We start from the raw sequence: 16,137 nt of genomic DNA on the forward strand, positions 1-16,137 counted from the left end.
CGCTTCAGGACCGCCCGGCCCGTCTCCAGCTCTCCCCTGTCGACCAGCTCGACCAGGGCGTCGAACATCACAGAGGGCGTCGCCCCTCCGAGCTCCACGGTAATCTTCATCTCCTCCTGCTGGGCAAGCTCCTGCTTGCAGCACTCGGCCACAGAGGAGTTGGCCTGGACCTTCCTGGCCAGGTAGCCGGCGTAGTTGCCGACCCGCGAGAGCAACTCGTCCGTCGGGTCCGGCTGGTCGTCGGCCAGCTCCCTGGCAAGCTGGGCCAAGATCTCCTCGTCGTCCTCCTTCTCCTCTGCCTTGGCCCGGTCCAGGTCGGCCTGCACGTCCCGGGGAAGAACCCGAGCTTCAGCAAATGCAGGCGCTGGGCCAACCTGTTGCTCACCATGAAGTTCTGCGCTCGTCCAGTTGTGGGGAAGGGTACAGAGACGATGAATAACTGTAGGTCATTTACTTTGATATTAAACAGATGCAGGACATCTATAATCCTTTACAGAGGGAAGTGCCCAGCTGACTGCGTGCCTAAGGCGAGTTAGGCGGAACTGAGCTGAGTTGCCATGTAGGCACTAACTAAACGTACATTTCTTGTTTCCTAATACGTAAAACTGTGGACTTCACTATCCTACAGTTATCATTCATTTTACGTAAAGATTTCAACCTAAAGTTACGCAAATTTGCCATTTTTTACACAACGTTTTCAAAGTGCACGCATGGTGCTATTTTATATAAGTTACCTTGAATCCTCGACCAAATCACTCTAGAGACACTCCTGCCTGCTTGTATGCACTAAAACTTGAAGATTTCGTCCTGTTTCCACTTAAATTCGGAGTAAGAACGCAGAGTGTGTTTGAGTTGTCGCAGTGAAAGTCGCCATAACAATCGGCCCCTTACGCGAAGCCAGCGCGCCAAGACTGAAGAGATTTCCCGTCAACTAGTTGTGAAGTCTATGGTTTTTGAGTTATGGGGGGTTGAAAAATCCCTTAGATGTAGGGAAATTCCTTACAATTACTTAGATGTGGGGAAATTCCATACATTCAGGGATTTTTTTTTACTACGTACGGAAACCACGCAATTTCACTCATTCTCCATACCAAAGTTTTAGGGTGGTTAGCGATGGTACACTTGGTTAGTGACGGTACGCTTGGTTAGCGATGGTATGCTTGGTTAACGATTAGCCCACACATGTGAGACCAGGTCCATCACGTGTGGTTATTTTTTTTTCAAAAGGTAGCATTTTGGTAACATTAGGAAAGTTCGTAGTATATACGTAGTATATACGTATCATACGTCCCCTCCTAAACTACCTATGTTGTATTTAGGTAGTGTTTGGGAGCGTCACTACAATACGTTTCCTAAACGTAACTAAGACATTATTGTAATTCATGTTACATCTACAAATACACTACGTAATGGTATTACATCATGATGATGGTGATGGGGACGTGGTAAAGAGGTAGTAGAAACGTTAGAAAATGTGCTAATGGACGTCGTTATAAGGTTGCAGAAAGGTCGCGAGTTACGTTGTGAAATACGTTGTAAGGACGTACCTGGGAGTCCACACAATTACATAAAAGTTACAAAACCGCTACATTTATACAATTTAGTAAATACGTAATTGTGTTAGGTGGGAATATGCTCCCCACCTAAAAGAACCGATATCCCCCTTTTTGGTAAAATTCTAGTGTTTGCCCATACTCCCCCCACACCCCCAAAACAAGCTTGGGGACCTGTGGGAATGCGGAATTTCGGGTGGGGGACACAAAATCCGTCGCAATCGCGTATTTTGGGGGGAGGGAGTGGGGGGGGGGGACAAAAATTCCCTAGATATAGGGAAATTCCCTACATATAGGGAATTTCCCTATATCTAGGGAATTTCCACGCATTCTCACTGGATCTCCAAGCTTGTTTTGGGAGAGAAGCGTAGTGAACCCACCAAATGATGCTCACCTCACTGGTCTGACGTGGCGCCGGAGGCCTTCTGCGCCCACATAAACCGCCTACACCACACTCATGCCCTCTCTCTATCACCGATGCCAGTAGGTTGTCACCTCATCACAAGGTTTCTGTCCTGCTAGTAGCATCTGTGGCACCAAACACGGTGTATCTTCATTGTTTATCACTGACACAAGCAAAACCATCGGCTAGCCATGATCCATCCAACGCCGCGCCTTAAACAGTACTGCGGGTTCTAGAGCAAGTGCAGGCTCTTGAACCTCCTGCCCGAGCTGTTCGAACACATGAATCCTGACTGACCGCATTTTGAATCTGCTTCACGGGTTCGTGTTCCCAGTATACAAGGTGATTGTGGATACTGAATCTGCGCCTCCAGAATACGATAATACGCCTCCATTTATCATAGTTAAAAAACAAAATACATGTCCCTCAACCATAATATGAAGGCGGCACCAGTAGCAGATCCAGATCCAGCCCCTTCCCACAACAATCTTGGAGGTCCCGCGAGAAGTCTGGGTATTTAGGTGGGGGAGCATATTTAAACTATTCCAACCGAACTTTACGACCTGCTAACGGCTTTGCCCCCCTCGACCCTCCTGCTAACCAAGGGGGAACGCAGCACCCCCCAGGACCCACCCCTCTTAAAGTACCCCAACTGAACTTTATGACCTAACAGCTAACTGAGGGACATTGAAAGAGATGCTTATGTCCCCTTCTTCAACATTAGCTATTACATTACTGACAACGCCATGATGGTCCAGCAGTTTCACCAGACCCGTCCTCCTCCTCAGAAGCTTCGTCACTAACCTGCTTCACGTGTTCATACATGGTACCAAACCTGATTCACGCATTTGTACGTGCTACCAGTAAGTGAATACATAGTCGTATATGACGGTTGCAAGATTCTTATGACGTAAATTACTTACCGTTTAGATGCTTCATTATGATCTTATTACTGTAACAGGGGGGCTCCCCCCTCGAACCCCTCTTTGGTATGGAGAGCGAGTGAAATTGCATGTTTTCCGTAGGTTGGAAAATATCCCATAATGTACAAAAATTCCCTACATCTAAGTAATTGTAAGGAATTTCCCTACATCTAGGGTATTTTTCAACCCCCCATAACTCAAAAACTATGCATTTGCAACGCATTTCACGTTTACCACCGCATTCCCCGCAGTCTCAATGGCCCCCTAGCCAATTTTGGTTGCGAGGGGTGAGTATAGACAAACACTTGAATAATATCCCCTTTTTCTGCTTTTAAGTACTTGAACCTCCATATTATGGTTCAGGGACATGTATTTCGTTCTTTAACTATAATATGGAGGCGTATTATCATATTTTAGAGGCGCGGAGTCAATCTCCACAATTACCATCAATTACTGGCAACACGAACCCTTGAAGCAGATTCGAAATGCGGTTAGTCAGGATTTACGTGTTGGAACAGCTCGGGCAGGAGGTTTGAGAGCCTGCATTTGCGTTAGAACCCACAGTACTCCCTAGGAAGCGACGTTGGACGGAACATGGGTAGCAAGTGGTTTTGCTTGCGTCAGTGATAAACAATGAAGATACACTGTGTTTGATTCCATGGACTCTACTAGCAGGACAGAAACCTTGCGATGAGGTGACAACCTACAAGAACCAGTGGTAGCGAGAGGGCATGAGTGTGATGCAGGCAGTTCATGTGGACGCAGCTGGCTGAGGGCGCCACGCCAGACCAGTGAGGTGAGCATCGTTTGGTGGGTTCACTACGCTTCTCTCCCAAAATAAGCTTGGCCTCCAGTGGGAATGCATGGTTTACGTATGGGGAACACTAAATTTGTCGCAAACACTTATTCTAGTGGTCGTGGGAGGAAAAAATCCCTAAATGAAGGAAGTTTCCTTAGATCTAGGGTATTTTTGGTATTATTCTAGTGTTTGCCCATACTCACCCATCGCAACCAAAATTGGCTAGGGGGCCATTGAGACTTCGGGAAATGCGGTGGTAAACATGAAATGCGTCGCAAATGCAGTTTTTGAGTTATGAGGGGTTGAAAAATATCCTAGATGTAGGGAAATTCCTTACAATTACTTAGATGTAGGGAGATTTCATACATTCCTGTTTTTTTTTACAACGTACGGAAACCACGCAAGGTAATTATTGAAAAATCACTCCGCACCTCGAAAATACGATATTACGCCTCCATATTGTACTTAAGGGCATATTATACATACGGACAATGTGTTTACATGGTGACGCCATTGCAATATGTGCAGCGTTGCCAATGATCCGGTTAGCAATGGTACGCTAGGTTAGCGATGGTACCTTTAGTTAGCGATTAGCCCACGCATGAGACCAGGTGTACCATGCGTGTTTTTTTTGTTTTTTTAGAACACGCACCTTTACCTAATACTATTTCCGATGTTTTGCCAGGTTAGCGATGGTACGCTTAGTTAGCCATTAGCCCACGCATGTGAGACCAGGTCCACCACGCGTGGTTATTTTTTTTAGAACACGCACCTTTAAGAGGGGGGGGTCCAGGGTGGGGCGCAGCCCCCCCTTGGTTAGCAGGGGGGTCATAAAGTTCGGTTGGAGTAGTTTAAATACGCTCCCCCACCCAAATACTCCGAGTTTACGCAGGTCCCCCAAGATCGTTGGGGGAAGGGGATTAATTCGGCTTCTTTACTTTTAAGTACTTTGGTTTTTTTAACTATGATATATGGAGGCGTATTATCGTATTCTGGAGGCGCGGAGTCAATATCCACAATCACCTTGAATACGAGCCCGTGAAGCAGATTCAAAATCCGGTCAGTAAGAATTCACGTGTTCGAACAGCTCGGGCAGGAGGTTCGAGAGCCTGCACTTCCTGCACAAGCCGCAGGACTGTTTAAGGTGCGGCGTTGGACGGATCCCGGCTAGCCGATGGTTTTACTTGTGTCAGTGATAAACAATGAAGATACACTGTTTTTGGTGCCACGGACTCTACTTGGAGGACAGAAACCTTGCGATGAGGTGACAACCTACTAGAGAGGGCATGAGTGTGGTGTAGGCAGTTTATGTGAGCACAGATGGCCTCCGGTGCCACGCCAGATGGTGAGATGAGCATCGTTTGGTGGGTTCACTACGCTTCTCTCCCAAAACAAGCTTGGGGATCCACTGAGTGTGTGGTTTCCATATGGGAAACACTAAATTCGTCGCAAACGCTTATTTTAGTGGTGGTGTGAGGAAAAATTCCCTAAATTTAGGGAATTTCCCTAGATCTAGGGAGTTTTTTCCCCCCACACTAAAAAAATACGCGAATGCGACGGATTTCGTGTCCCCCACCCAAAACCCCGCATTCCCACCAGGTCCCCAGGCTTGTATGGGGGGGAGGGGGGAGTATGGGCAAACACTAGAATTTTACCATATTTTTTCCTCCCCACACACACACAAAAAACATGCGATTGCGACGGATTTCGTGTCCCCCACCCAAAACCCCACATTAACACGGGTCCCCAAGCTTGTTTTGGGGGTGAGTGGGGATTATGGGCAAACACTAGAATTTTACCAAAAATAATAATTATCGTTATTACTATCATTAGTAGGATAGAAGTTGTATTTTCATGATTTCAGATTCTTGGCCTCCTCCTTGAAAGAATTGGGCATCTCTCTACCAGACGTCTGGGTGGTTGCACGGCATGCACCGCCTTCCTCCCTTGGGGTATATCCCCACCCCACCCACCCCCAAAAAAAGATTCTCTTGTATAAATAAATAAATAAATAAATAAATAAATATATATATATATATATATATATATATATATATATATATATAAATATATATAAAGATATATATATATATATATATATATATATATATATATATATATATATATATATATATATATATATATATATATATATATATATATAAAGTTCAACACAGAAAAAATGTTAATTTAGGACCACATGTGCAAGGAAGGTCATTGTGCCTGGGTAAAAATAGATCACTCACCAGGCTGCACCATCACAGTTACAATGCACTTACTGCACTGACGTGTCATACTTACTCCATGCACATAACCCAATGCTGCTTAACACACACACTGACTAACAACACACATTGGTAATATATCCACATTACTTTTTTTTTTTTTTTTTTTTTTTTTTGCTAATGACCATAACACCCCAATGTCTTTTTATCTTAATACGTTAAAATAGTTTCAAGTTCTCTATGGAGTTAATTCCTAGTTAATGCCATCTCCATTATCTTAGCTACCCTTTATAAATATGTATAAATTCAAGCGATTTCTACCTGAATTTACTCACTAATATTAACCTGTATTAGAAAGACACTCCTATCGGTATCAAATTAGTTTGCTTGGTTGCATTACTGTACCTGGGTGGTGCTGAATCGTCTGTATATTTGAGCACAGTTGTACATCTTATTAATCACTGCGTGTTAATTGCCACTAACGTAAGCGTGGCTGTGTTCACGCAACACACTCTCTCACAGCCAGGAGCTGACTGAGCTCGCTGGGCCCTGCTAGTCCCTAAACATGACCCTGCAGTGCACTGATCCTGTTGGCCTTGGGTTGGGGGGGGGGGGGAGATTGTTCCCTCCTGCACGAGGGAGCGTGTTCAGCTATTAATTGTTTCTTGCTGCCAGCTGTTGCTGAGAAATACAAATAGTAAATATATTAGGTGCAGCTTAAATTCACGATTGTTTCTCTATCGTTCCCAAATCTTTTTCTTGGATATGAAAGCAAACATTTTAGTCGTCTACATCACGATAGCAGCTTATGATAAGATAAGGTCAGTGCTAAATAGATACATGATGTTGACAGTCGGGTATTCCGCCTTTGTAACGGCACTTTTGATCTTGAACTTGATCTTGGAAAAAAGTAGCCAGCTTGCCTGCGGCGCCCCGGCCCCCGTCCCCGCCGCGCTCTTGAGTGCACCCAGAGGCCAAAACATTGACCGGCTGGCTGGACGCAGACACCCATGCACACACCTCATGCCGGCTTGCTCTGCCTTTGGTTGCACCCACAGATCGAGAGCCTCATCCTCAAGGTCATCTCTTCTGTTTATTCACACACTTTGCTTATCAATTAATGGTACTGACATTAACTTTTCTCACTGTAATAGTACGTAATACAATAACACACAATACTTTTCAGTTTGTTGCTTGAATCACTTTGTCATATTGCTTTTCCTTGCACTTATTCGTGCATTTCTGCCCTAGCTTTTTGTCCCAGCACTGCGTCAGGAACACTTATGCTTGCTTTACAATTATTTTTTCTGTTTCCTTTTCGTCTCCATATAGCCCTAACACCGTGCTATCAACTTCCCTCTCTGCCTCTCATAACTGCTGCATTCTACAATAAGGTGTTACACTGTTTCTTTCTCCAATGCCCTGCAGCTACAGTTTCCCCCGTTCCTGTTCCTGCCATTTATCTCAAGGGTTTTCGTTCTTGCTTTGAACAACAACTTATATATGCTTTCCCAGTCTCCTACATGCCAATGTAACTCGATCCTCTCTCTGCAGGCTCTCATAATTGCTCCATTCTACAATTAGGTGTTACACTGTTTTTTCTCCCCTGCCCTAGACTGCTGCAGTCAGGCTGGTTTCCACCGTCTCTGCTTGAGGCCTTCAATTAACCACATTCTCTCTCTCTCTCTCTCTCTCTCTCTCTCTCTCTCTCTCTCTCTCTCTCTCTCTCTCTCTCGTCATTCTCATTCTCTCTCTTATTCTCATTCTATCTCTCTCATTTTCATTACCTCTCCCTCATTCTTATTCTCATTCTCATTTTCATATTAACATTCTCCATCATTCTCATTCTCTCTCATTCTCTCTCTCATTCTCATATTCTCTCTCATTCTCATTTACTCTCATTCTCTTTAAAATTTTCTCATTCTCTCTCATTCTCATTTACTCTCTCATTCTCTTTAAAATTTTCTCATTCTCTCTCATTCTCATTTACTCTCATTCTCTTTAAAATTTTCTCATTCTCTCTCATTCTTATTCGTATTCCTTCGATCTCGATCTCGATCTCAACCATTCTCTCATTCTCTCTCTCATTCTCATTCTCATTCTCTATTTTTTTCATTCTCTCTCTCTCTCTCTCTCTCTCTCTCTCTCTCTCTCTCTCTCTCTCTCTCTCTCTCTCTCTCTCTCTCTCTCTCTCTCTCTCTCTAACACACACACACACACACACACACACACACACACACACACAGAAGTTATCTTCTACTATTTATTCCACTCTCGTAAGTCTCTCTTGTTATCTCTAGTGATCGAGCCATCTCCACCCCTCCACAACCATTTCTTTCCCTAAAAACATATAACCAACTCCTCTTAGTAATTGGTGCCTGACCTATATATTGCGTTTTCTCCATTTACTGGTTAATATACCTCTTAGCAATGATATGCATGACGGTGTAACCCAGTTGGTTGACGTCGAGTCAAATACATCCAGTACCATAAAATAGCCTCCTTAGTGACGTTTTCTGTTACATAAACATCTAATAACTATTAGTGTATTATTATCACTGAACTCTATCGTTCATATTGAGATTTCCAGTGCTAATTATTACAGAAGAACATATCCTGTAAAAAGGCATATACAATCTTGTAGCTGAAAATCTAAACTACTCTAGCTAAGTGAGCATACTTTCGAATTAGGTATTTCGAAATTAACCTCTCTTCTGACCTCTCTTTTTTTTCAGAGCAACGTTTAGCGGTCTTTTTTTATGTTTATATTTTTTGCTCTTGTCCCTGCCTCCCTTGCTGTAAAATAAAAAAAAGTAAAATCTATATAGATGCACTACAGGGAAGTATACGAACGTTATCTTTAGTAGCTACAGAAGAGCTTGCAAGAAAGCGGACAAGAAAGAGTCGAAACGTCGACAAAATTAATAAAGGACGTTCGTGACAACGCTGGTCCTATTGTTCATCATACGTTATCTTTACTTGATGCTGTTTTAGCGTGCGGTCTATCCGGCCATTAATTCTTTAGCGTGTGGTCTACCACCATATTTACAATTCAGCGAGCAGTAGCTATACCTCAGCTTCAGAAATCTTACACTGTAGAAAGATGAAAAACAAGTTGAATAGTGCCAAATAATGATTTATTATCATCTAGAATGTTTTCTTGAAAAAAAATTAACTGCTGTTAATATATATATATATATATATATATATATACATACATATATATATATATATATATATATATATATATATATATATATATACATACATATTTATATTTTTTTTACGTCTACGCCTATAGCGCTGGTATAGGCTTCCTTGAGGGGCCTGGATGGTGTTCGGCCCCAGCCCGTCATGGCGCAGGCAAGTGTTTATAGTTGGCTCATGCTGCCCCCTCGGAACTCGTTCTTGATTCACTTGGACGGTATCCTCTAGAGTCCGGGTTGATGGGTGGTCTTCAGGACAGCATGTGGGTAGTTTTTAGCCACTCGGCGGTGACTGAAAAATCCGAGGTGGTAGCGTGGGGATTCGAACTCGCGTCGTCCATCACGTGGTAAATGTGGGCCCAATACGCTACCACTCAACAGCCCCCTACCCAAGAAAACCACCGCCTACCCAAGAAATAATATGACACATCTGTAGAAATCTTTTAACAGCATTGTAGTTATAGCAGAATGAGTTATACCCTACTGATGTTATCGGCTTCAGTGTAAGGGGACAGTGATGTGGGTGTTCGGTGATTGTCCTTTTGTATAGACCGGCCAGGAGTACTCAGGTAACAAGACTACTCAAGCTGAGTCTCCGGAGACATGTCAGGTCATTACACAGCTTAATATAGACTACGGTGACTGTGATCAAGTCATTACTCAGGTCAGGAGCACTCAAGTAACAATACAGCATCAGACGAGGTCTCAGGAGACACGTCAGGTCAATATGTAGCTTAAGACTACACATACTAGGGTAGACTACAAATACTGTGTTAGATCGCATCACAGACTTACATACTATAATCTGGCTCGGCTAATTGTGCGGTTTTTGGGGCGTTCAGCGTTCAGCATTCAGCGCCGCGTGTCTCCTAGCCCGCGAAGTTGAAATGTTCTAATCTAAGTAAAACTATGGCAAATATGATCAGCAAATATGCATACACATTTAATCTTAGTATTATAACGTATGAAAGAACAGTTAACTTATTATGAATAAGATATTTATAAGCATATAAAGAAACGTGGCATACATATTTTACAGTGGTGCTAAAAAAATGCTATACTTATTATTGAGTTTCCCTTTCGTTTTGAGATGTGTAAGTAGTTTCACAACTATATGTAGATTATATCGTTAAGGAATATACATTAAAATAAGCTAACATAAGTAAGAAAAAAATGCATTCAAATCCTCGTGGCGGTAACGTGGGCAACCAACGTGGGGTTAAAAACATGGCAACGCGCTGTACTCCCGCTTGTTCAGGGCACCGACACAGGTGCTCTTTAATTAAGGTGAGTCTTACTATAATATAGACTGCGCGTCCCCCATCTTCCTGCATTGTGGAGTGAAGCCCGCAGCCCGCCGCGGCGGCCGTGGGTGTGCCCAGTTCATCCAAAACCGACGACCTCACACACCTCACTCCCACCCGGTTTCCTGACCCCACCATTCTTTATTAAGAAAAACTGAGACCACCATCGTCTTTCTGAGAAAATTCTGCACTACACTAGCATAAATTAGTAGCAATAATGTAAAAACAAAGAGACGAAATTAAAGTTAAATGAAGTAACGAATAAACATTTTCTTGCACTTAGTTCCCTTCAACTCCTTAGTACTCAGCTATTTATCGTCGCATCACTTTCTTAAGCCCAGATTTTAAATCTGCATGCTTTTCTGATTCTGACGGTGTAGGGCACGTCACGAGGTAAAAATATACCGAGGGTCAAAATCGCTTCATTATTGTTACAAATGTATGCTAGTGTGGTGCAGAATTTTCTCAGGAAGACGACGGTGGTCTCAGTTTTTTTCTATAATGAATGGTGGAGTCAGGAAATAGGATGGGAGTGAGGTGTGTGAGGTCGTCGGTTTTGGATGAACTGGGCACACCCACGGCCGCAGGCCGGCGTCACTTGCAGGGTCTTGGCGCGCAGTCTAATATGTAAGTCTGTGGACCGTATGTTAAAAGTAGCACCCTTTAGTGCTTTTTTTTTATATTTATCGCCGGGAGGCGGTGGCTGAATGGATAGCGTGACGGCCCCGCGTTCAGGAGCTCCAGGAGGGACGCGGGTTAGGGTGACCAGACGTCCCCGGTTTCCGGGGACAGTCCACGTTTTCAGTGACCTGTCCCCGGCTACTGCTGTCCCCGGAAATGTCCCCGGTTTTCACTGTGATTGAAAGATCCGAAATTCGAATAAAGGAAAAAAAAAAAAAAACGAAAATGTTGACCAAATTATACGTATAGTTATATACGTAAAATTAGTTATACGTATAGTTATATTATACGTACTATTCGCACTGTACAGTATACAGTGTAAATAACAAAGGAAATGATAAACAGCTTTCCACGGCATAATTTGCGAGACTGCCTTCCAAAAACATACAAATTGTTAATCAATTGAATTTTTATTCAATTCCTTTGCAATTTAGGATAAATAGGGTGAGAGAAACTTTTGAATGCTGCTTTATGAATGGTAAGGGCGGTGTACCCGTTTTAGTTTTTCAATGACAAAAAACACTACATGTTTTGGAGGTTTTTACGCCTCTGAACCGAAAATGTCCCCGGATTTTGTCTTAGAAATCTGGTCACCTTAACGCGGGTTCGAAACCTGGCCGCCGCACAGCTGAGTGGCCTAAGACTACCCACATGCTGGCCTGAAGACCACCCATCAACCTGGGCTCTAGATAACCTCTCCAAAGAGAGGCTCAAAGATGAGTTCCGGGGGTCAGCATAAACCAACACAAGATGGCGCCACTATAAACACTCGCCTGCGCCAGAACGGGCTGGGCCGACCATCAGGCCCCACCGGGAAGAAGCCTTGGGCCGACCATCAGGCCCCACTGGGAAGAAGCCTACCGGCGCAATAGGCCGCAACGTAAAAAAAAGAAAGAAATAAACTCAAGGGTGGAGACACGGGCTATGTAGAGCCCGTCAGGTTCAAGCGCGTATAATATTATGTCCCTCCGAGGAAGAACCATAGCCCGTGTCGGGTGTCGGTTCATGAAAGGGAAGGGGGGATGCCGATCAGACCGACTCTATCAGCTGACGTCAGCCGAGCCGACCAAGTCAGTCTGTCGACATGGACTGGTGTATCTCGATCTGTTATCTTAACAAATTCTGCTGTGCAAGGTCAAGGGTAGAGTGATAGCTAGGACGAAGTAATCGGTTTTATCTAGTTGAAGTCGGTTTTCTTATCATTTGGTACCGTATGACACTGGTGGATTTTTTTTTCTGTTTATAAGTGCTCTTAGGTGATAGAAGCAGGTGAGTCGCTAATAAATTGTTTGTTTTATTTTTTTACTTGCATAACTACATGCAGGAGAATGAGCAGTTAATAGTAGCCAACATCCATAATTAAAAAATAATAGGTAACGTTCCACTAAGTAGCTATAGCAGAGATCATTTTCCATGTTGGAGTTAAATAATAATCTTTGGTAATCGTTTTTATTATATATTATATATATTATATTATACATATATATTGTAGAAAAATATCTTCAGCATATTATAATGACATTGGTGCCCCATGGAAATGAAGACTGCAACCTCCTCTTACATTAGGATATTAATGTAAATAAGTGCCAGGTCCTTCAAGTTGGAACAAGAAATAAGAAGTTCGATTACGAAATGCGCGGCGTCAAACTCAAAAGCGTTCAGTGAGTCAAAGACCTGGGTCAAAATCGCGTCAAACCTCAAATTCTCATAGCAATGCATCGATGCAGCAAATAAAGCGAACAGAATGTTGAGCTTCATTAAAAGAAACTTATTTTACAAAAATAAAGAAGTAATACTACTGCTCTACAGTAGTTTAGTCAGACCCCACTGGAATATGCGGTATAGTTTTGGTCTCCCCAACATGCAAATGACATTACTAAATCAGAAGGTGTTCAACGTTGAGCAACAAAAATTATCCCTTCCTTGCGCAACAAACCCTACGACGAGAGGCTTTCCACCCTAATATGTTATCTCTTGAGAAACGTCGCCTCCGAGGAAAACTGATCGAATATTTTAAAATACTTAATGGATTTACGAATGTGGACAAATCAAAATAGTTTAAGATCGATGACACTTTGCGAACGAGGGAATAAGGCACAAAACTTAAATGTAGACAAGTAAACTCAGACTGCACCAATTTTTTTCTTTATCAACGTTGTAGTGCAAGAATGGAATTGTAGCAAGCAAGTCACTGCCTCAAGTCCCGTGCTCTCTCCCAGTGACTTAAAAAAAATGTGACACGGCAGCACAAACTCATGTTCCGGTACTCGTGTAAGTGTTTTCGTTCGTCCTCTGTCTCCTGTGCCAGTCTTGTACGTCCTAATTGTTAGCTTTATTGTTACTCGTTTATCTTCTACTGTCTGTCCGTGTCCTCCTATTGTTAACTTATACATATTGTTCCACACATACACCAGCACTTATATGTCATCTACACTACACCACATTCATATAACACACATACACCTTTTCTATGTTTTTGTTTGTCCTTATGACCTGTACGATTTTTATGTCAATAAACAACCCTGACGGATATTGACTTTTCTCTATCCGTGAACCAATTAGCATCAGTACACTCACTAAACACCAACAGAATAAGCTCCCGCCTTCAGTGAACTGTACACGTTTCATTCGCGTTTTCATCACGTACGTAGTTGGTCCACCCCGAGTAGCAAGTAGCGAGTAGTGACTAGCCCTACCTAAAAATGTAGCGCCGCTACCGTTTTTGCCGCTCTTTCTAAAAAAGAGTGGCACTACCGCTACAGCTACTAAAAAAGTAGCTTCGCTACGTAGCGGTGCTACTAGTAGTGCCGCTACGCCCAACATTGGTTAAGTTAACGGAATGTACAAGGATCACAAGAAAGATATTAAGTATACGTATGTTAAGTATTGTAAGTGATAAGTATGTCCCCCCCTCGATCCGTCCGTTAGACTTGAGCATTCCGTTTTATATATATATATATATATATATATATATATATATATATATATATATATATATATATATATATATATATATATATATATATATATATATATTTGTCTCCAGCATAGGACCCTGGTTGGGGGGTCGGTACTCTCCCTCCCCGCTCAAATGTTATTGTCTTCCTTGTTTCGCGCTACATATTCTGCCTTGCCACACATGGCGCAATACCCCGTCAGGCTCCCTGCACCCCTCCTCACCGGCTATGTTTCGCACCAAACACCTCCACTAAGGCTGGGTTCACACGAGCCACTTTTAGTGGTCAGTGGCCGCCACAAAAAGTGGCCACCACAACAAATGGTCGCCACGAAAAATGGTTGGTAGGTGCACCATGAACACGAACCACTCGGTGGCAGCCACTAATGAGGTCAGCACGTGGCGTTATGGATCTCGTAGAGGCAGCAGCTGTCTGTGCTCTCTTGGCAAAAAGCGCTGAAGAAAGTACTGCCATGGGTTCACCCCATATATACTTAGCAACAGACTACTGCGTGTATCATTCCTCACATTATTTACAGAGCTAAAAGAACGCGATAATTTTTTTACTACTTCAGGAGGTCACAGGATTGGTTTAATCATCTTATGACAATAATTGGTCCACGTATAACACGGCAGGACATCAACATGAAGAGTTATGTCCCAGTATAGAAGAGAGACTTCCGCTAATTTCAATATAAGACTGATCATGAAGAATATTAAGTCACATTAGATGTAATTTACTGACATAATTCAGCAGTCTTTGCGGTTACATAACATTTTCCCCTTTCTACTTCCGGGTAAATAAAACTACCACATTCAGTAATTAATCCATACCAGAATCAATTAATATGCAAAACTGTGAAACGAAATAAAACATTAGTTCTGAAAGCATATAAGAGTTTATCCATTATATCCTGAACACAAGTTATGCGTGAAGGTCATACTTATACATCATTATGACAGTTAAAATTCAGGTGTTCAAGTGTCAAGACAGAGGGAAAGCGGCGGGTGGCAGGGTGGTGGCCACCGATAGTGGCTCGTGTACACGCTGCCATTTGAAGCAACGGTATCTATCCCCGGCCACTGTGGCCGGCCACAGTGGCGTGGTCGGAAAATGGCTACGCCGGCCGCAACTCGCCACTGTTTTGTGGCGACCACAAAAAAGTGGCCCGTGTGCATGCACCCACAGAGATGTGTATTTTATTTTGACCATTATTTTGTGGCCGCCACTGACCACTAAAAAGTGGCTCGTGTGAATCCAGCCTAAGAGACAAGCGTCGCGTCCCCCCTCTGCCTTCCCTTACCCCTGGGTCGGGGAAGCGCGCGAATACTATGCGAGTACCCCCGATAGATTGGAGTATCATTACCATTAGATAAATTTAGTACAGTTACGTAGATTTTTGCCACTAGATAAATTTTCCCTACACCTGCTTGAGTTGCTCTTGTAGGTAATAATAGTCTTTACACGCTTCTTTTCCCCTCTCGACGTAGAAAATCAATTTGTTATATTCTTTTATTTCTCCCGTTCCTCCCCTCTCCCCACCCCCCTGACTATAAAAACTCGGCGCGCGTCAGTCAGAGCGGGAATAATACGCCGCTGCTTCTCAACCAAACATGAGCCTCCCAGTGTATTACCCTCCTTTTCCCCAGTGAATTACCACCCCTCCCCAGTGAATTGCCTCCCAGTGTATTACCCTCCTTTTCCCCAGTGAATTACCACCCCTCCCCAGTGAATTGCCTCCCAGTGTATTACCCTCCTTTTCCCCAGTGAATTACCACCCCTCCCCAGTGAATTGCCTCCGCCGTGTGCTCCCCCATTCTCCAGTGAATTACCCCCTCTTCCTCAGTGAATTACCCCCCCTCCCCTTTTCCTGCCCTCCTGGTTATACGTGTTTTAAGTCAATTATTGGCGAATAAGTATCTTATAAATAATTCACCCTTTTTACGGGGAATAACACGCCGCTGCTTCTCAACCACAGGTCGGGCTCAACGAATTACCCATGCGTCTGCCCACCTGCTGTCTCACGCGAACATTAAACACACATGTTATTATCCACTTGCTCCCCCCCACCCCCCCTTTGCCAGTT

The 16,137-nt window shown here is 43.4% G+C and overlaps 1 protein-coding gene across 1 annotated transcript in view; it reads right to left on the reverse strand.

Annotated features, from left to right (window-relative positions):
• Positions 1-6,525, reverse strand: part of LOC126987494 (cytosolic 10-formyltetrahydrofolate dehydrogenase-like) — a gene marked incomplete at its 3' end in the record, with an annotated part of 58,739 nt that extends 52,214 nt beyond the window's left edge. The window contains 1 exon segment of the mRNA XM_050844458.1: positions 6,309-6,525. Within this exon segment, the coding sequence (XP_050700415.1) occupies positions 6,309-6,353 (45 nt within the window).
• Between the last annotated feature and the right edge of the window lie 9,612 nt (positions 6,526-16,137).

The sequence above is a fragment of the Eriocheir sinensis genome, chromosome 65 (assembly GCF_024679095.1).
Source record: "Eriocheir sinensis breed Jianghai 21 chromosome 65, ASM2467909v1, whole genome shotgun sequence".
Lineage (NCBI taxonomy): Eukaryota > Metazoa > Arthropoda > Malacostraca > Decapoda > Varunidae > Eriocheir > Eriocheir sinensis.